Consider the following 20,227-nt stretch of genomic DNA (forward strand, 5'->3'; position numbering starts at 1 on the left):
AGATTTAGGGGGAATTTTTGTTAAAATTTTGCTTGAATAGAGAACACAAAAATACTTCAAACTTTTCTCCTTTGGAATTAACTGAAAAAGAAATAACCCATTAATATTGAGTATTTTGGTGGTACATACCTCAAGAATGTCAGAGGGAGTGATCTGCAAAACCACCAAGTCAGAGATGACCACTGTTTATCCTAGCCAAAGGACTAAACACTCCTTGGTTATCAAGGTCATAATAAATTGGAAGCTTAACCAAAAACTTAAGCAATTGGATGTAAAATTATCAGTGTAAACAGATGTGCTTTAAGAGTTTAAAATGGAATAAGAGGGGCAAATAGATGTTTAAAAATAAGAGAATTGGAAGGTAGAAGATAAAATTAGAGTGTTAAGTGTTTGAAAGAGGGGGATGGAAAAAAATATATAAAAGGAAGAAGATAGATTAGGATAATAAAGAATTAGAGACGAAAATGAAAGAATTTTAGGGGTGATAGATAGGTTAGGAAGACAACGAACTAGAGGACATTGAAAGAATTTAAGGGGGAGGGAGGAAAAAAAATTCAATTAGTAAAGGGTTTAAAAAGTAGAAATAATAATAATATAAAGAAAATTAATAAGTGTATCTATAAAGGAAAAAATTAAAATAAATAGAAAGGGGGTATGTTCCATAAATAAAGAGGGGGGTTGAAAATAAAGAGAAGGGGAAGTAATGAAAATAGAGAAGGGGGAGAGAAATAATATAAAGAAAGAAGGGGGAGAGAACTAAATAGAGAGGGGGAGTAAGTCCTCATAAATAGAGAGGGGGGGGAAACGAAATAAAGAAGGGGGAATAATGTATATAGAGAAGGGGGTGATAAATAATTAGAGAGGGGGTTAAGTCCCTCTAAGCAAAATAGAGAAGGGGAGATAATAATGTAAAGAAACATAATAAATGTATTTATAAAGGGAGAAATAAATTAGGGGGGGGGGGGATGTTGTAATAAAGAATGAATTTAAAAATAAAAAACAAGACCTGTGAGTCCATAGTGGCGAGGTGACAACCGAGTCATTAAAGGTAGTGAAGACTGGGGAGCAGGACAGATGAGATGTGGCTCAAAATCTGAGACAATGAAAGGCTGTCAAAAGAGAGAGCCAACAGACAGGACAACAAAGTCCATTCGAGTAGAGCTTGTTTGACAGCTATGAGCATGAGCAAGGGAGTCAATGAGGGGATCAGAGTGTGTGAAGGTGGCACACAAATTGCACGAGTAGCGTACGATTTCCATGCAAGGATGAGGATGATGGCACAGTAGGGGGCAAAGGCATAGGAGGCAGTGAAGGCGTAGAGGAGGCGAGGGAGGCAACAAGTAAGCAAATTGCAAGAGGAAAGTCAACAGAGGTAAAAGGGAGAAGGTGGGAGCAATCTAATAAGCAAAGAGTGTAGTGAGGGCTTTGGAAGTGGGTAGGAGAGATAAGAGGTGGGTTTAAATAGATGAGGGGAGAGGGGGGGTGTGACCAATCTGGGAGGTTAGAACCAAAGAGTCAAAGAAACAAAAAAGAGTGGATTAAAACATGAAGCGAGAAGGTCGATAAGGCTGAAAGTCAAGGGGGTCAACGCTAATTGCCAATCATGGGGGTTAAGCACAGTTTACAAAATGGCAAGGCAACATTAAACGTGACGAGGGCCACAAGTGGGGAGGGGAAGGCGGGCTAAGTTAGGTGGGAGGGGGAACAAAGGTTTCAAAAAATCAAGAATGGAAATGGTAAAAAATAGGAAAATTTAATGAAAAATAGGAGGTTATTAGGATCAACAATTTAGAAAAAAAATTGGGAACTATTAAAATAAGTGTAACTACATTAAGGAAACCAAAATAGAAAGGAAACTAAAAAGGGTAATAGGAGAAGAGATTTATAAATTGGACAAAAATAGGAAATATAAAAAAGCATCAATAAAATGGGGAAAAATAAATGGAAAGGAAACAAAAAGGAAATAATTAAGAGTAAATTAGGAAAAAGTAAAAAATAAAAAATAAAAAATGGGAAACAAGAGGTAAGGAGATAGGAATAAAATAAAAAGGAAGATATAATGAAAAAATAAGAAAAAATAGAGAACAAGAAAAGACAAGGAAAATTTAAGGAGATAAAGGAAATTTTAAGGATAATTGAGTTAAAGAAAAAAAGAAAAAAGGAAATTTTATGAAAAATAAAGAAAATTAAACATTAAGGAAATTAAGAAAAGAGTAAGGAAACTAGGAAAAAAATAAGGAAATTAAGGAATAATCAAGGAAAATAAGAAGATAAGAAGAATAAGAAAAATAAGGAGAAATTTAAGGGAAGTAAGGAAAATAAAAAAAGGGAGGGGATGGGGAGAACTAGAGGAAAAAAGGAGGAAGGGGTAGAAAGTGTGTGTGTGTGTGTGTGTGTGGAGGGGGGAGAGAGAGAGAGAGAGAGAGAGAGAGAGAGAGAGAGAGAGAGAGAGAGAGAGAGAGAGAGAGAGAGAGAGAGATGCATGTATGCACAACTATGTATGTATATATATATATATATATATATATATATATATGTATGTATATATATGTATATATATGTATATATGTATATATATATCTATATATATATGTATATATGTATATATGTATATATATGTATATATATGTATATATGTATATATATATGTGTATATATATGTATATATATAAATGCATGTATATAAATATTATAAGAGATGACATGAATAGTAGAAACTCCCTCTTTTGTCCATAATTTGTCTTCCTAGTACTATTTCTTACCAAGACTATGTCTAACTTCGAACCTTTTTGAATAGCTAGGACATAATAGGGGATTTCAAAGATCCCTTTAAAATTATAAGTGGCATACCAGTCTTTTTATGACAAGCTTAAAATGAAAATGGTGTGCAAGATTTGTATATAACTATAACCTTTCTAATCCCTTCTCTTTTTAACTACTACATTAGGTATAACACCACCATACGCATACAAACATCCAAAGACATAAGCTTTCAATTCATAAATTTTATGTTTACTTAGTGTATTTTTTTGTAGTTTGCATAGTGTTGTTGTAAATCAACTTGTTTTTTTAGAAGACATCCCAATCACTTTGGTTTATGTGCAAGTAAGTCACTTCCTACGCCATATTAGTCTCATTTCTTACCATGTTGAGCATGACTACTTCCACCAAGAGGCCCTTATGTATTTTATTGTACTCTAGTTGTATTGCATGCCTTTTTTTCAATGTAGGTCTCTATTGAACCTCACTTGTACTTCAAAGTCACCCTAAACAATAACAAGCAAGATAGACAATAAGTCCATAACCACTTAAGCAAGGCTTGGAATGACTAATCAAGATTCTAAGGTAGATGGAAAAGAGTGCAAACCATCTGGTTCAACAATGAGGGCCATATAAGAAGTAAAATGGATAAGCAAGGACTTACGACCAAGCAAAAGAGATGTAAATGCTTGATGTCTATTATTTTAAAATGAAGAGAAATGATAATAGGATCCACTTTATTGACATTCCTTCAAGCAACTTATGAAGAAGCCATACATTGGATGAGATGACAAAGGAAGTAGAGTTCAAATTGCAAAGGCAAGGAGATCTAAATGTGACAACACAAGGAGGTAGAGTTTATATGGCACAACTATTATGTCCCCCCGTTTAGCAATGCTTACTCACCTCCAACACATAGGTTGAGAAGGTTTCTAATAAACTTCACCTACTGATGCCGTGCATAGTTATAATTATTCACAAGCCACCTTACACATGCTATGTTAATATTCAACATAGTACAATTTGTTCCTACTATCCAAAGCCTTAGCCAAAGAATTTGATATCCCCTTGCTTCCTAGATCTCCTCAATCACAAGACCTTAGCCGTAGAGTCCCAAAAGGTTCACTATTCTTTTCTTCTTCTTCTTTTATTAAAAAACTCACCCACCCAACTCACACATTTGAGGCGATTGAGGGGCAGCCGCCTTGCCTCTACCTCCCATGGGGATTTAACGAGGGCAACCGCCCTCGTAGGCTGGCAACCCTACCACTGGGCTGCCGTGGCTTCCTCAAGTTCGCTATTCCTAAGATGGTCATTGTGAACTTGATTTAAGACTACTTTGCAAGACGGATTTGGGCCATAGGTTGTGACAATCGTATAAATTTAAAGCATGGCCATAAATTAGCATGCTTCTTTGAAGACTAAACTTATCTAACCTTTGACGATTTAGTGAGTCACATGAAAACATGCGCTGAGTCAGGTTGCCAAAGCATGCCCATTGTTTGGTAAAGCATGAACTGAAGAGCAGTGTTATGATGTATCGGATTGGAGTACTCTTGTAGCCTAATCGAATTGGCAGATACGGTGGCGAATGGTCTGAATGGTTGAAATTAAGGATGCGAAATGCTAACTATATAAGGGATGGAGATTCATCTTTTCATAATTAACTAGTGTTAATACCTTCAATCTTAGGCTTCTTGAATGTTGTCCCGAAAGCAAAAATGAGAAAAGTGTTAGTACATAGACAACAGACAACTAGTGAAGGAGCGTGTTTTGGACGATATATTGCTTTAAAAAAATTATCATCTACGCTTTCTGCTGCAGGATCAAGGCTTAAGCCTCATCCTTAGAAATAAAAATTATACAATATTATCCTCAATCCCAATCAGCCAAAAAAGAATCATTCCCTCCTGCAGCACCCACTGCACCAGGTACAGCTTCTCCTCGAGCAACAGATGATCTGCAATTGGATGGAACGTAAGCAAACTTGCCTAAGTCTTCAGCTGATTTGCTCTTGGAATTAAACCTGAAGAAAAGAAAGAGTCCGATAAGATATAGTAACACAATCATCGAGATCTCTTAACGATCAACATAACACTTTTCCTTGTATATGATCTGAAACATCACATGGTCATGTTGAGAGGATGCACAGAAGACGCCGATTTAGTCAAGAATAGAGAGCCAAGCATACCTGCCAGCCTTTTCCGTTAAAGCTGATTTGACAGGCCGTCGAAGGCCACTAGCACGAGCACCCGTTGAAGAACAACGGAAAGGAGCAATGGCCGAAATAAATCTGTCCATGGACTTTCGAGCTATAGATGCATAATGTTCAATATGAGACGTATCTGATGCAAATGTCACTGGCTGGACACTCTCTCCCACAAGATTGCTGGTAAAGGACGGAACGTGCTTCTCTGTCAACGTTCAAAGTTACAATTTAAGTGTGCACTCTTGAAACTAACGTTCATTTATCGGTAGAAACGGATTACGAAAAATTTATACATTCAAATTTTTGTAACAAAGAAATGAGGCATCATTGCATTTTCAGATGCTTCTACCCTCTACATAAACAACAGTCTTGACCCAGCATCACAGACAGATCATCTCGAGGGGGAAAAGTAATCCTCAACCACAGCTTTGATATTTCCAGCTTCATCCCTCAAAACTAGCCAGGCATGTTTCCAAACCAAAGCACTGGGAGACACTCAACTGAAAACAGATTTCAAGGAGCATTTAAGTGTATATGTCAGGAGTCTTATAGGCTATGATTCTGAGTCATAGGAAAACGATGCCGTGTTGCCAGGAGAAAAAAAAAATTCTGCAGACGTAATGACAGAGCCTTTCAACAGATACTACCTTAACAAGAAAATCCCTAAATATTATCAAGTATATTGCACAAGTTGGTGTTTCCTAGAAGCAGCACTTACCAGCGAGCATGTCCTAGGGGGGGGCATGTCCTCCTCCTCCAGAATACCCTTGAGGGCTAGGGGGACGTGCATGTCCTCCTTCGGATGGGTCATCGTAAATGCTCCCCTTCCATGTGGTTCACCGTTGATGCAGATCTGGGAATGCCTGTGCTCAAGCCTCTCCCAAGCTCGCCCACAATTAAAGAGGACAGTCAGAGGCAGCCCCTCCTCTGCATCCATAGCTGTGATTCAGAAGGGAGATGCTTTGATCCTGCAAGCACATCAGTTGGGCTGAGTGGGAGCAGAAACCAGTCACGTTTCTTCCAAGCAAAGCGCAAGACTGCACTCATTAGAGGAGAGCTTCAAGTGGGAAATGGTTTCCCTTGATCCCGTGGAGCCCTATTCCAAGATGATATACCAAGATGAATCCAGGAACATTCCTCTAAAAACACAACATGGTGCAGTTTCAATCTCATGATAGTCACTCATAAGGTTGAAAACCATAAACTCCGTCATGCATAGCAAGGGCTAGCTACTGTGACATCCCCACTGATGTCATCAGCAACCAACAGTGGGTGTAGACCATAGTATAAAATAATGCTCACACACACACACCCACACATGCTTGAGCATCCATTTATACAAAGTCTTCGTACTGAGTTTCTATCGGCACTCCACACGTGAAGGGCAGACTCAGCCATGACAAAGGCTAACACTAAAGGAGAAGGCTAATCAAAAAGTAGCCCTAGTCCAGGATGAAGCTACAAATGAGCTCTTGGTATTGATATAGTACTAGACCTAGGCAAAAGTACGTTATGGGATTATTTCTAGCATAATGCAATGTGGCAGCCTAGTAGTGTACGACACTAAAATGCCATACAGCTGAGGTTTTAGAGCTCAGAATAGCACATGTAAACATTTGAAAGAGATCTACTGAATTATACCTAACTATCTACGCATTTAAAACTAAGTTACACAAGCCATCCCAGCTTAAAGAGACTGCGTCCTCAAAATGCTATGATAGCATGGTCTCGCTTCAAAACAGCTCTTTGCCCCTTCCACTAGCATCTGATTGGCCTTGCCCATTCTCCAACCCAGATACAATAGAAAAACTAAAGAGTGGAGCCACTAAGGAAGGATCCACTCCCAAACCTACCTATTTACATCAGTTATAGACAGAGTCTTTAGGTTTCGATTTGAATTCCATAATGAATTATGAGAGCCTTGCTTTCACGATAGACAACCCGCTATCTTCAACTTCACTAACTCAATGGCCTTCTGCTCAAGTTGGGATCTATATCCATACTTTAGTACCTTTCACTTTGTTGGTTTGTCTAAGAATATAAACTCTGCTAGCTCTTGGTGCCAGATTGAGTATTGCTTCAATACCATCTAAATGGGTTTTAATCAAATTGTCCTCTAGCCATTCAATGCTTGGTATGGCTGTCTTTATCTCTTCATAGCTTTCATTGAATGGATACAAATCCTTAGGTAGTCCCCCTACTCTGATTTTCGACGTTTCAGCTTCTCTTTTCTTGTCTTCTTTGATTACTAAATTGCTTGTTTCTCTAGCTTTCTTCTGACCATATGAGAAATTAGAGTGTCAAACTTAGAGATAACAAATGCAGGGGGGGGGGGGGGGGGGGGGGGAAGTGTGCTGCTTTTATCTATTCATAGAATTGCTATCAATCCTTAGGTATTCCCCCTACCTTGATTTTCAATGTGTTAGCTTCTCTTTCCTTGTCAGTTCTTATTTCTAAATTGACTTGTTTCTCTAGCTTGTTTCTGATCTCATGAGAGATTAGAGCGTCAAGCTTAGAGATGACAATCGGATGTGTGTGTGTATGTGTGTGTGTGTGTGTGTGTGTGACTGAGGAAATAGTTTCTCTTTGCTTTTGATTTCCTGTTGAGGCTCTCTGTTTTTTGAGACCCTCATGTAAATCTTGCTGATAATATACCTCTCATGGGTTTACCCAAAAAAAAAAAAAAAGTGTGTGTGTGTGTGTGTGTTTGGTTAGTCTCAAAGGAGGATATTTGCACGATCAAGAAAGATGATGGCACCTGGACCACCTCCAAATCAGAATTGGAATCGCAATGTTCTAGTCATTTCCAGCATCTCTTTTCTCTTCAGCCTGATCATTTGATGCAAGTGAATGCAGCCAGGTCTCAATTTCTTATGCATGTCCAGCCCATATTGTCTCGGGAACAGGCTCATGCATTGGAGCAGCCTTTTATGCTTAGTGAACTGGATGATGCTTTGAGTCATCTACGCAAAAGCAGCTCTCCTGGTTGGGATGGATTGACTGTCGAATTTTTCCGTGCATTTTGGGGTGATCTCAAGAACACTCTTCTTCTAATGATCAATCATGCTTGGGCAGAACAATCTCTTCCTCCATCTTGGAAACATGGCCTAGTCAAATTGATTGCCAAAAAAAGGTTGTATGAGACTATGGCTGACTCACGGCCTATATCTCTTATGCCTGTTATTTACAAACTCATTGCCAAAATGATTGTCCTCAGGGTTTGCTTCTTTTTGCAAGCAGGACTTCATCCTATGCAGTATGGGTTTGTCCCCAGAAGGCAGATCACTGACAATATCTCCAATGCTTTGCTTGCGATTGAGTATGCCAAATATTCCAAACAAGATGTTCTCATTCTACAAGTAGACATTGCGAAAGCATTTGATACTGTCCATTGGGATTTTATTTCTCAGACTATGCATAAATTGGGATTTGGCCCTCGGCTGGTCCATATTATCTACTGGCTCTATTCTCATGCCACGGCGCACTGCTTGCTTGGTGGTGGGTTGTCAAGAACCTGGACTATGACCCGCTCAGTGAGACAGGGTTGCCCTCTTAGTTCCTTACTGTATGCCATTGCTACCCATCCGTTACTGTTGCATATGGACCATCTTGCAGATACAGGACAGCTTCATGGCTTGCAAATTCCAGGGGCACGGTCATTTCTTGCACAGGCATATGCTGATGATTCATACTTTATGCCCAGGAATTCTCAAAGTGACCTTTCTCATTTGATGCATACACTGAATGACTTTGGCATAGCTGCTGGACTGCATATCAACTTTCAGAACTTCTAGCATTGAAAGAAGCTGATTGGCATGCACTTCTCTGGCCACGCCAAATTATCTCTTTCCATACTATTGTGAGGCATCTAGGCTACCCCATTGGCTAGAATATTACCCCGCAACAACAGCTCAAATGGGTGCTTCAAAAGATCAACAAGAAGCTGGAATACTGGCATTTGTCCACTTGGCCTCTACATGTTCGACTTCGGATAGTACAGTCCATCATTATGGCATATGTGCAATTTTATTTGCCTCTTCTTCCCTGGTCTTTTAAGCATTTGGCTTCCTATATGTCCCAAGCTATGGAGATATTTTGGAAAAGCAAATCTCATTAAAGGCTTTGCGACTACTACCTATGCAGTCTATTTGTTCACCCAAGACTCATGGGGGGCTGAATATTCTCAATCTTCAGGTTCATATGTTGGCAAGAAAGAGCACTATGATTGCTGATTTTTTTCAGCAAAAACAACCATGGGCTATTATGTTAGCAGCTCTGTGTGGAAACATGACGTCCCATGCATATGGGCATTGGATTACAGATCACTGGGAAGCACTCATGACCACATTTTAGGGAAAAATTCCTAGTTGTCCTGTTTCTACTGCTTTTATTCATGATTGGAAGAGAATTCTCTCTTATGCTAAATGGACAGGTGCTTCCTCTCATCATGGTAATTCTTTTCTCTTGGAAAGCATCCATTGGAGCAAGGTGTTTGAATCGCCTCTCGCTTTACAGGCACCTATTAAAGCATACAATCTTATGAAATTGGGCATAAGATTTGTTGGTGATGTTGTGGATCAACAAGGTTATATGCTTTCATTTCCACAAGCTTGCAGGACATTCTCCTTGGGTCTGCATCATAGGTCCATTTGGAGAATACTTTCAACTATGTTACAGCCATTTGTTCCAGTTCCTCCACTGTTTGTACAGGACAGATTACTGGACTGGAATTTGACTTCCTTACCTCCTGCTACCCATTCACTTTCAATGCATAATCTGGCCTCCTCGAAGGTCTACAGATTTCTTCTTCCACCGCCATGGATTGATAAGCATGCCAACACTCTTTGGAATTTGGATAGGCCTTTATCTTGGTGGCAATCACGACTCATGAAAATCTGGAAAGCCAAATTGCCATTGAAACAGAGGCTTTTCTTTTGGAGATGTATAGTGGGAGCTTTTTCCATTGGGGTGAAATTGGCAGCACGCCGCATTGCTTCCCCTTCCTGCCCCCGTTGCTCTCATCACCGCGAGACAGTTCCTCATCTATTATGGTCTTGCCCGCACTCTCGCATATTGATCACTCATGTTTCTCATTTGCTGCGGCTTCGGTTTCCCTCTATCAGATTTGGGAAACTCTTCTGGATGTTTGGATGCCTCTCATCTCAGATGTCTCCATTCCTCCTCTTCTTTCACTGGACTCGCTTTTGGGTACTATGGACCATTTGGACACAGAGATTGCATTCTAGGATGGGTCAACAGTTTCCTCACGCATATGTTTTCTTCAGAATGTCCCTCAAGCAATCTTTATATGATAGTTTTGCTGCAAGGGACTTGGATGCTACTAGCCTTGAAGTGTTTTCTGCCTGTTTTTGAGTTCTTCCATTGGGCTCTCCTTTGGAGTCTAATGTCATGTACATTGATTTCATGTTAATATAGTAATGTGCTTTAACCAAAAAAAAAAAAGTGTGTGTGTATGTGTGTCTGTGTGGGAAAGTGATGCTATGCAACATATTATGGGCAAGGTTTTATATTCAACTCAGCTTCGTCATTGGGCTGATGTTGCAGTGGGTCTGGATTGTATTTCTTCCTTTGTCTTTCTTGGCAAAGGATTTTACTATGCCCGCTGCTCTTCGACTGAGGTGGTAGAGCGCCTTGTCAGTCATGCTAGTGTTCTTGGAGCTGGCTTTTTTGCTTATGTGATGCCCTAGGATCCCTTATTTGATCCGTCTGCCTCTCTTCTAACCCACTATCCGGTTTGGATTACCCTCAAAGCACTGCCTGTGCCTCTTCTTCAGCATCTTCCTACTCTTGCAGCTTTTTTAGACAGGCCTCTCCATGTTCCAAGATAAGATTTCTTACAGGCTACCCATGATGTTAGGCTTTGTATTTTATGGAATATGATGCAGCCCGTGCCATCTACTCTGGATCTTGATCTGGGATTTGCTCATCCAATAAGCATCAAGCTGCATTTTGCTTCTTTTCCTACAGCTTGTTATCGGTGTCGTCAGGTTGGTTATTTTGCACGTGCTTGCCCTTCTGCTTCCATGACCACTCCTCTTGCTCCTTCCTCAGCTGTGAAGGTTACTCCTCCTCCTCCGGTTTCTCTGCTAAGGCTTTACTGGATAAGCCTTCTTTTACTACTTCGAAGCATTACTGAAGGAAGGTAGAAAAATCACACGCCAATCTTTCTCTTGTTGAAGAAGTTCAAGATCCAACTCCTGTTGAGCATCATCAGCCTCCTTCTCCTCAGGATATGGATGTGCCCCTTGCAGAGGGGATCATACAGGATGTTGCACATGCTCCTTCTCAAGTTGATCCTCGAAATGAAGCTGAAATGCTGAGTCCTGCTTTATCAGATGGAGCTTTTTCATCGGAGGATACAAATGTTGATCTAGCTCCTTTGCCTCTGATGCCTGTGCCAGAGTCTTCTTCTGTTCGGGATGCAGATGTGCCAGAGTCTTCATCTGTTCGGGATGCAGTTGTGCCACAGTCTTCTTCTGTTCAGGAAGCATTACTGAAGGAAGGTAGAAAAATCACAGGCCAATCTTTCTCTTGTTGAAGAAGTTCAAGATCCAACTCCTGTTGAGCATCATCAGCCTCCTTCTCCTCAGGATATGGATGTGCCCCTTGCAGAGGGGATCATACAGGATGTTGCACATGCTCCTTCTCAAGTTGATCCTCGAATTGAAGCTGAAATGCTGAGTCCTGCTTTATCAGATGCAGCTTTTTCATCGGAGGATACTGATGTTGATCTAGCTCCTTTGCCTCTGATGCCTGTGCCAAAGTCTTCTTCTGTTCGGGATGCAGATGTGCCATTTTCACTAGATTCTTTTCATCCCATGTTACAACAGGTTTTTGACCCTGTGATTCAGAAATTTCGGGTGCCTGCCTATATTAAGAAGAATCACAAGGGCAAAAAACAGCTTGTTTTTATTGATGGTGTGGTTTCTACACTGCATCAGTTTTTACAAAGCAATAATCTAAAGCTGGAGGATGTTGTGTTTGATCCTCCTCCAGCTTGATATGTAACTTTTTACTTGGCTGCCTCATGACTTTTGCTCTGAGGCTTTACTTGTAAATTTTTCCTTTGTACTTATTGGTGGGTTTTTACCTCTTTTTTGGGGTTTCCCACACAAAAATATAAGATTTCACCCAAAAAAAAAAAAAAAAGTGTGTGTGTGGTGGGGGAGGAGGTACTCATGCATTGATGCCCCACTTCCCAGATTGAATCAGAGCTAAGCCTCTTCTTAATTTGATTATCCAAGGTAGACAGGCGCTTCTCGAACAGATTGAATCAGAGCTAAGCTGCTTGTTGATTTGATTGACCAAATGTGCTTGCATTCTCTGCTTGCTCTTTGTGAAGAGCAATAGTAGAGCATACCCTGCTACCTGGACACCTCTGCTGTGTATTCTCATCCAATCTTCCAGGTCATCGATAAAAAAAGTTGGCGAGAGGAAAATCCCTGTTCAATACCTATGTGACTGCTTATGACAGCTTTCCCTTTGGAGCATGACCCATCTACAAGTGGTTGTGCTAGCTCAGCTAGTACTTTCTCATATAGACGGTATGTAGCCTCTCTAAGTTTGTGTGGGACTTTAGCTTTTCCTATCTTTCCCATAGTTTCTTGCAGGGAACCATGTCAAATGCTGTCTACAAAGCAACAAAATACAGCCTTTGGATGCAGCCCTTATGGCGACCAAATGGTCTACTGTCGAGTGGTGGGGCGGAACCCTGCCTGGGATAGTGCCCTGACCCCCTATGTCTCCGCCCATTTTTGTTGATTTTTTGCTCGATTCCATACAGCTTGGCCATTAGGCTGCTCACCACGATTGTGCTGTATTTTTTTCCCAACTTGTTGTCCCCTTCCTTTTGGATTAAATTCTGTTAAGCTGCCATTTTGGGGGAAACCCATCCTCTAGTGCCATATTCATAAGCTTGGTAACCATTTTCTTTGTCTTCTATCCCCCGCATGTGAGCATCTCCTACTAGCCCTTGTGTGTCTGGAGCTTTCCCATTTGCTAGCTTTTTCAGCCCTTTCTCTACATCTATTTCCGTTATGATGTTGTTTGCTGCTTTGATGGAAAATTCATGCCTTTTGTAGAGGTCTTTGACGGACTGTATCATGTCTTCCCATGTTGCTTTCCTCTCCTAAGGTTTATTGCCATTTAGTTTCTGAAAAAACTTCTTGGAGTTTCATTTTAACTCTTCAAAACTTTCGAGCTGCTTGCTTTTAAGAAATAATCTCTTTTCTTTTCTCACAACATGTTTGTATGCTCGAGCTTTGTCCTCCTTTTCTATCTCTGCTATTTTCCAAGCCGTATTTGCATTTTAACACTCCTAGTCATACCAATGGTTACATGGCATTCCCCTACTCCTCTTCTTGCTTTTATAAAAACATTTTTGGGCTGTTTTTTGCAACAAATCTGTTATGTGTTCATTTTGTGGCATGTACATGACATTTGACCTTGTGCTAGTGATGTCTCTATTTCCCTCTCATAAATATGTGCCTTTTTGTAATTTAATCTAAGCATTGGTTGTGCAATAACGCTCTATTTTTTTATAACATTTCTTGGTCCTATGATGCCTAGAGACATTGCTCTATGGTCCCACCCGCAAGTCTCCCCTTTGATCTTGAGGTACTCCAGTATGTGTCTTGCATGCAAGATCACAGTCACATAGTCAATCACATGATCCTTGAGGAGTTTGCAAGTGTATCCTTCTATTTCTTTATTTTTTTGCCATTTGTGGAAAAGGGGATCAATAGCCCACATGCAATTTTATCATCATGATTGCAACAAGAAAGGCCTTTGCTGTCCCATCTTTCAATTGCTACCACTCTTTAATGACCGCCATCCACTTTGTCATCAACACGGGAGGCCATTATCTCTTCAAAAAGGAAAGCAAAGCTGTACCATCAACGCCGGCTTTGCACCAATTCATTTTCATGTATCATATTATATCTTACATTTTGAGCATAGGCATGCTCCTTACGATTTCGAGGAATCCACAAGCCAATCTTACCACATATATCTCAAAGATCTCTTGGCAATTATACTACTATATACATGCATGTTAGCTTTGCTTTAGGGGACAGCTCTTTATTCTGTGGCACCATATGCAATGATGACCACCTCTCACATCCTCTACGCTATGGTTGAGATTATTTGCTTTTTACCTGGATTTGGTGAAAATGCATGATGAACAAGATAAAGGGTAAAGACTCATTCAACTTCAGGTTAAGGTTAGGGTTACCTCCCTACATGCTTATGATTCCTCTTACAATCCCAAACTTTCTTGAAGCTGAATAAATTCCCTACTCAAGCTACCGTACTACCTAGGTAAGTGTAAATGCTGTCAACTTTTCAAAACGGGCATTCGAGCTTCAAGCCCTCCCAGACATCAGACCATTTTAGACTGGATTACATCAAAGGGTTAGGCCTAATATTCAGGAACGTTTTCGTTTCGAGGACTTGAAATGTGTTTGAAGGCACTTCATGGGTACCCTGATCAGATCTGTCCTGCATTCCAATCATTTGAATCGTTCACTGGAACACTCCTGTTCTTCCCCTCGTGCTTCAACTCCCTTTCAATCATACAATGTACCTGCTCTACCTCATTTCTTCCTGCCTGTCTTCTTGGTGAGCTTCTCCCTTTCTTCTAAGTCATCCCAGGATATTGCTTAACCTCTTAGCATCATTTTGGCTTTATGGATTCATTACTACTAGGCTTCTCATTTTGGAGGTTGCTAACAAATTGCCACTATATTGTTGGTCAAACAGTGCACTGGAACCTGTTCAAAGAATCCATGGTGATTACGCTTCTACAAACTCAAAATGCAAAAACTTACTTTCACCAGCAGCAATGAAATCTACAAATCTGCCACCACGTTTGGCATGTGATCCAGAACAGGCACCATCCTGCACAGAAGTATTTAAGCCAGCAAGTTGAAACTGAGTTCTGGTTTGAGGGGTGTGTTGTTTATTCACTTACACACGAGTATACACATATGTGAGCTTACACTGATAACTTTGTTATGTATTAGCCTCGTCTGTTCAGGTGTAATGTCAACATCATCAGATACACAGTTCATAGGACTTCTCTCTGCAGAACTGTCCTGTTCTGCCAGAGGAGTACGCCATTTGGAATGCCAGTCAAAGGTGTCATCTTCATTCGTAATAGGTCCTGCCTCTGTATTTGTAGCATGTTTTTGTGCTACTTTACTCTTTGAGAAATATGCACTTCGGACAACACAAGTCCCTGCGACAGATTTCCGAAGAGACTCTTTCCTTAGGATAGGGGATGTTGTCAATCCATGGCCTGACGATGCAAAAAGGTTTGAGTCTTCAGTCAGCTGAAGAAAAGGCAAGCCATAAAATGCAGCCCTTTGAAACGGTCATATCCACACAATCACCAAAGCAATAAATAATAACAGCAGAGAGACACTCGTCAGGATCAAGTGACCCCGATAAATGTCATTAGAGAGAATACCTTCAAATTCTGTATCTGCTGATTCCATGGAAACAGTATGAGCCTGCATAATCATCCGAAAAGCCATCACTTCATGATGATTTGCAGGAAGGTTGGTTTGTAATCTTGTATATTTTGTGTCATTATTGATATTTGAAATTTCAGAACCCCATTCTTCATCAGCATTTATCGCAGAGTCTTACGTGAAACGCTTATCCCATTCATTTTCGGAACAGCCTTCCCTTCAAACAGAAAAGTAAAAAGGTGTGTTCTAGAGTATCTCACCATCTCAGAATCCAAAAATGTGAGCACTTGCTGCTCTTCTTCAACCAAAAGTGAAAAATCCTGACTTCTGAAACATTGTGTGACATTTGTCACAGCTCTCAAATCTAGAGGGCCAAGGGGAAGCTCAACTGTCTTCATTTTATGGAATCGGTCCTCTTCTACTTCAAAAGAGAATTCCTCAGATGCCTTGTTCCTTGGAGCCTTAAATTGGCGTTTCGCTTCCTCAGAGGCTGAAACTTTAGAGGGTCAAGAATTCAAACAAAGGATGAACAAACACCCGAGACACATGTTAGCTTCAAATTTTTGGACTCACAAAAGGGATAAGAACTGCCTGTACGATAAATACAGTACAAAGCCAGAGCCAGAAAGCATATTGTGTGCACATGTGTGCTTGTGTGGATGTAAAAAGATGTGTGCACATGCACATGCATCAGAGAGGGATGTACATATTTTTGTTTGTTTTTGTTTTTTTTGGGTGGGTGGGGTTTTTTTTTTTTTTTTTTTGGGGGGGGGGGGGGGGGGGGATTACACATGCATACTATGCGTTATGCCTATATAGATGTTCTCACGTATATGTACACTTTGCACTGTGCATGTATGTGACATATGTGTGCAAACACGTAAGTGTATGTGGCATATGCATGCATAGACATACATACATGTATACTATGTGCTATGCCTATATGGATGTTCTCACGTATATGTACACTTTCCACTGCGTAATGTATGGGGCATATGTGTGCATTTACCTTTGTATGTAAATTTGTGCGCATGCATGTTATTTGCATGTTTAATTATGTGTATAAATGAGCTAACGTTTGCATATCTGTGCATGAGCATGTTTATTATTATGCTGGAACTGAAATGGCATGTCCTCCAACATCAGATCTCAGCTAATTTTGACTGCGACATCAACGACACGTTATATACCATTCCCATTGCCCGCAGAGAGCAGATTTTCAAAATGCCAAGCATTGCTTGCGTCATTTGTGTTAGCACTTTTGTGGAGGATTTATCTGGCTAGGCCAGGGATAGGCTTGATGGTATGAGAGCTCCATGACATCATCTTCAAAACAAGATATTCTGATGGCCATATTTTGCACAGCTCAAGAAGTGTTGAAAAAGCATTGATTCACAAGGATACCAAAGTAATTTGTCAGCAGATTCTTCTGAACAGGCAAATCTAAATGCCGCTTTCGTGCTGCACTTGAGATTCCTGTTTTCAAAGGTATTGACTTTGATATAGATTGCTCTTCTAACTGTTACAAGACAACACGATTCAGACTCATTAAAACATACACCACCGCATTTTTCAAAACACATTGAACATCAATTGAAACCTTTGGCACCAGAAAAATGCAAACTTATATGTTCAGAAACAACAAAAGATTTCTTTTAGATGTCACACCTCAAATGGCTCCCTTGTGATTGGATCAATTTCACCCCTGGCAATGGCTTGTCCAAGCTTCTGAGACATAGCTGTTTGTGGAATCAAAGAAGAATCTCTTGTGTCCACAAGTTACGTCCAATTCTGTGCACTATCAAGTGTCAAATGAGGCGCTAACTGTGTTTCTAATTTAGGAACAGAAATGTTCAAAGTTGCATTCTTATGATTGAATCGATTAGAATCTGTCGGTGCTTTTGTTCATGGAGATCTTTTATGCCCTGAAAGATGCCATATTCCTCAGTTGTCTTTTGTATTCAAGTTCACATTCAAGTTCCTTTTTAACCTATCATCTGATGTAGAAATGCATATCCCCAAGTCTCAAGCATACAAAACAAGCAATTGAAATATCATGATTGTCCAAGCTGCATTGCCAGTATCAGGATATGGGCCCAAAAATCCAAGATCCAGATTAAGGTCTGCTGGCAGCTGCATTAAATGCACAATGTCTTTCTGAACTGGGTCATAAACACACTGATGCCGAAACGTCAAGACTGCTTTTGTGAAGCTTTCCTCGTAGCAAGGTGGGACACACACACCATTGTATCGAAGATGTTTAATAACCTGTAAGCGACGAGAAACATGCACATAGAATAAGGTTTCCTTAGAAACAAAATATTCTTAGACTTGGACATCTAAACAAAACATTTAAAATGGGAAATTCAAGAAACAGAAGGGCAAGACCCAGTCGGCAAAATAAAGGTAACACCTCATCCATATGGACACTGCCATTTGGTTTCAAAGCAATGGAATTTGAGTAAAGAACATTAAAGAATTAAGTCAGTGCATGGAATACTGCTGGACAAGACGTGCAATAGCAGACTTAGCTTGCCACCTTATGATAGTTTCTGAATCTCTTTATGAGGCCATGAGCTCTTTTAACTCCCATTCCTTGCAGTGATTGTAGGTAGTCACAGCCACTCAGGATGCACATCTCAAGGAACATCTGCTTTGTAAAACTTGTAAAATTCAGATCTCTGTTTTTAGCAAGGTCATCATATTGGAACTCAACGCCTTGTCCAAACTTGTCCATCTTAAACAGAACCTGTTCAAGCAACCCGTTTGTTTAAATGGAGGACACAGTTTACATTTAGGCCTCCTGTTTTAATGGACAGCACAGCAAAGAAACTCTGCTGACAAATGCATGGTTTGGTGGGTATCTCACCTTCAAACATCCAAAAGGAATCAAGTCAGAATCTTCTGTTATCACTACATCCACGTGACCATTTAAAGATAAAAAGGTCATTTGTGCATCAGCTTCATATGGAGCTACAATATAATCGATGTGCTCCTCTCGCAAAACCTTCAGGAGGCAAAAAAGATGCTCAGCCACAGTTGCCCAGAGAAATGCAAGTCCACAAAAATATCCCCTCGCCTAGGGTCCATTGAAAAACATTAAGCCACTTGTTGCCTGAGATTCAACCTCAAGTTTTTCCTAGCTCGTGTTAAATTACCTTAACAAGTTGAAAGGCTATTAGAGGAGTAATGTCAACAGCTTTTTGATAGCAATCATAAGCAGCAGCATGATTCCCAGCCAACTCGTGCTCCAATGCCCGTTCCAGATTGACCTTCCTCACCCTGAAGAAATCAAAATTGCAAATGACCAGTGAAAAGGTATCGTATTCATTGGGAAAAACAAGGGAGAGAGAAATGGAATAGGGAATCAAACCTTGCACGCTTGATCTCTTGTTCTTCCTTCATGGGGAGGAGCCCTCCATCAAAGACAAGGACAGGTTTGATACCATGTTGGCGCAAAAGGATTATTCTGTGCATACAATAATCGATATACCTGCAAGACATGTAGAGGTAAAGAGAAGGGCATTACAGTAATGAGAGAATACAATGACGTGATCGGATTGAAGATCGGCACAGGAAAATGGAGAAAGGCAGCGACATTATCTGCACCAAATGAATCAACTCTCAGATCGCCATTAAATTTAACCAATACCTATCCCTCTCATCGTGTTTAGATAGCTCTTACAAGGGCAGCAGCTTTATTCTCAGATTAGAACTCCAGCCCTCGCTGAAAGATGCTCTCACCTAAACTCAGGACTAAAACCATCCGCCGCATTTATCCTCTCCAGTCAATGTCCCTTGTGCAACTTCATTGGGTATTTTCTTCAACCTTTTAACACGAACCCTGACAAATTCTTCTTATTGACCTTTTAATTCCCGCTTCAGCTTATCACATTAAATAGCTTTGGCAAGTTGAGAAAAACCAAAGGGAGTCGACATTGCAGTGAGCAACCCCACGAATACGTTCACATCATTGAAAATGATCGCTCACGTACTTGGTAGTGGGCAGGCCTTGACAAAGCTCCTTGCTACAAGTTATCGCGCCTTTGTGCAACCACGAGTATGTGTCCACGGCGACAACCTTGCCGGCGTACTCCCTTATGTGCACTGGCGTGGTCGTAGATTTCAGCAGCGGCAGAAGACCATGGATGCCCATCCTTGTGTAGGGTCAACGTCGTCGACGCTGTGCAATTCCGATGGCCCCTGCGCCAAGGAGAGACGCCGAGCAGGTCATCTGTGGAGTTGATTGCTAAGCTTGTGGATTTCGACCAGATTTGAACGGAGACAGAGAAGGCATTGCTGCCGAAATGCTTTGGGCGTGAGAAGAAGAAGCTGCTGGCTGTTATTTCTTGTTCCCGGCATTCCATTCAAATCGTAAGCTACTGCGTTTGGGTGACCATACCATGGTAATCTTAACGAAACACGTGGAAACTCGACCTGCCCAGCTCTAACTTCTTCAGCTTGGGGTGTTTAGTTTTGCAAACGGACAAATAATTCTTTACATCTTTTTGGTTTTGTCGATTTATTAGCTGCGTAGAGGCTTCAACATTGCAGTTTAGGTCAGGTGAGTAAATGTCAGGTCTGCAATGCCCGATTTTGAAATGCACCAATGAATCCTTGGGGAGTGTTTCGTTTGCCGTTTTGGTGAAATCGCTTCCCTCTACATGTTGTGCATTCATTCACTCTTTATGCTTTCTTAGGTTCTGGTGCATATGTCCCCTTAGAGAACAAAATATGGAAAATCTCAATAATAAATCTCCGTGTG

General features: G+C 40.6%; 1 protein-coding gene across 4 annotated transcripts; it reads right to left on the reverse strand.

Moving 5' to 3' along the window:
- Nucleotides 1–4,478: 4,478 nt before the first annotated feature.
- Nucleotides 4,479–19,814, reverse strand: LOC147880812 (5'-3' exonuclease family protein). Of its 4 annotated transcripts, XM_087370784.1 has the most exons (15): nucleotides 19,458–19,509; nucleotides 19,207–19,328; nucleotides 18,836–18,955; nucleotides 18,621–18,744; nucleotides 18,332–18,469; nucleotides 18,002–18,211; nucleotides 17,554–17,730; nucleotides 17,131–17,202; nucleotides 16,867–16,981; nucleotides 15,723–15,958; nucleotides 15,459–15,501; nucleotides 14,989–15,287; nucleotides 14,818–14,887; nucleotides 4,952–5,174; nucleotides 4,480–4,786 (listed from the first exon to the last, which is right to left on the reverse strand). In XM_087370784.1, the coding sequence occupies exons 3-15, from the start codon at nucleotides 18,937–18,939 to the stop codon at nucleotides 4,636–4,638; spliced, it is 1,962 nt and encodes a 653-aa protein (XP_087226910.1). In that variant the 5' UTR covers nucleotides 18,940–18,955; nucleotides 19,207–19,328; nucleotides 19,458–19,509; the 3' UTR covers nucleotides 4,480–4,635. The 4 variants fall into 4 exon arrangements, with proteins under 4 accessions (XP_087226908.1, XP_087226910.1, XP_087226906.1 ...); XM_087370782.1 differs by lacking the exon at nucleotides 19,207–19,328 and having other exon boundaries at nucleotides 4,479–4,786; nucleotides 15,723–15,952; nucleotides 19,458–19,814; XM_087370780.1 differs by lacking the exon at nucleotides 19,207–19,328 and having other exon boundaries at nucleotides 19,458–19,814.
- Between the last annotated feature and the right edge of the window lie 413 nt (nucleotides 19,815–20,227).

The sequence above is a fragment of the Dipteris shenzhenensis genome, chromosome 32, assembly GCF_047967505.1.
Source record: "Dipteris shenzhenensis isolate YYH24624 ecotype China chromosome 32, Dip_SZ_1.0, whole genome shotgun sequence".
Taxonomy (NCBI): Eukaryota; Viridiplantae; Streptophyta; class Polypodiopsida; order Gleicheniales; family Dipteridaceae; genus Dipteris; species Dipteris shenzhenensis.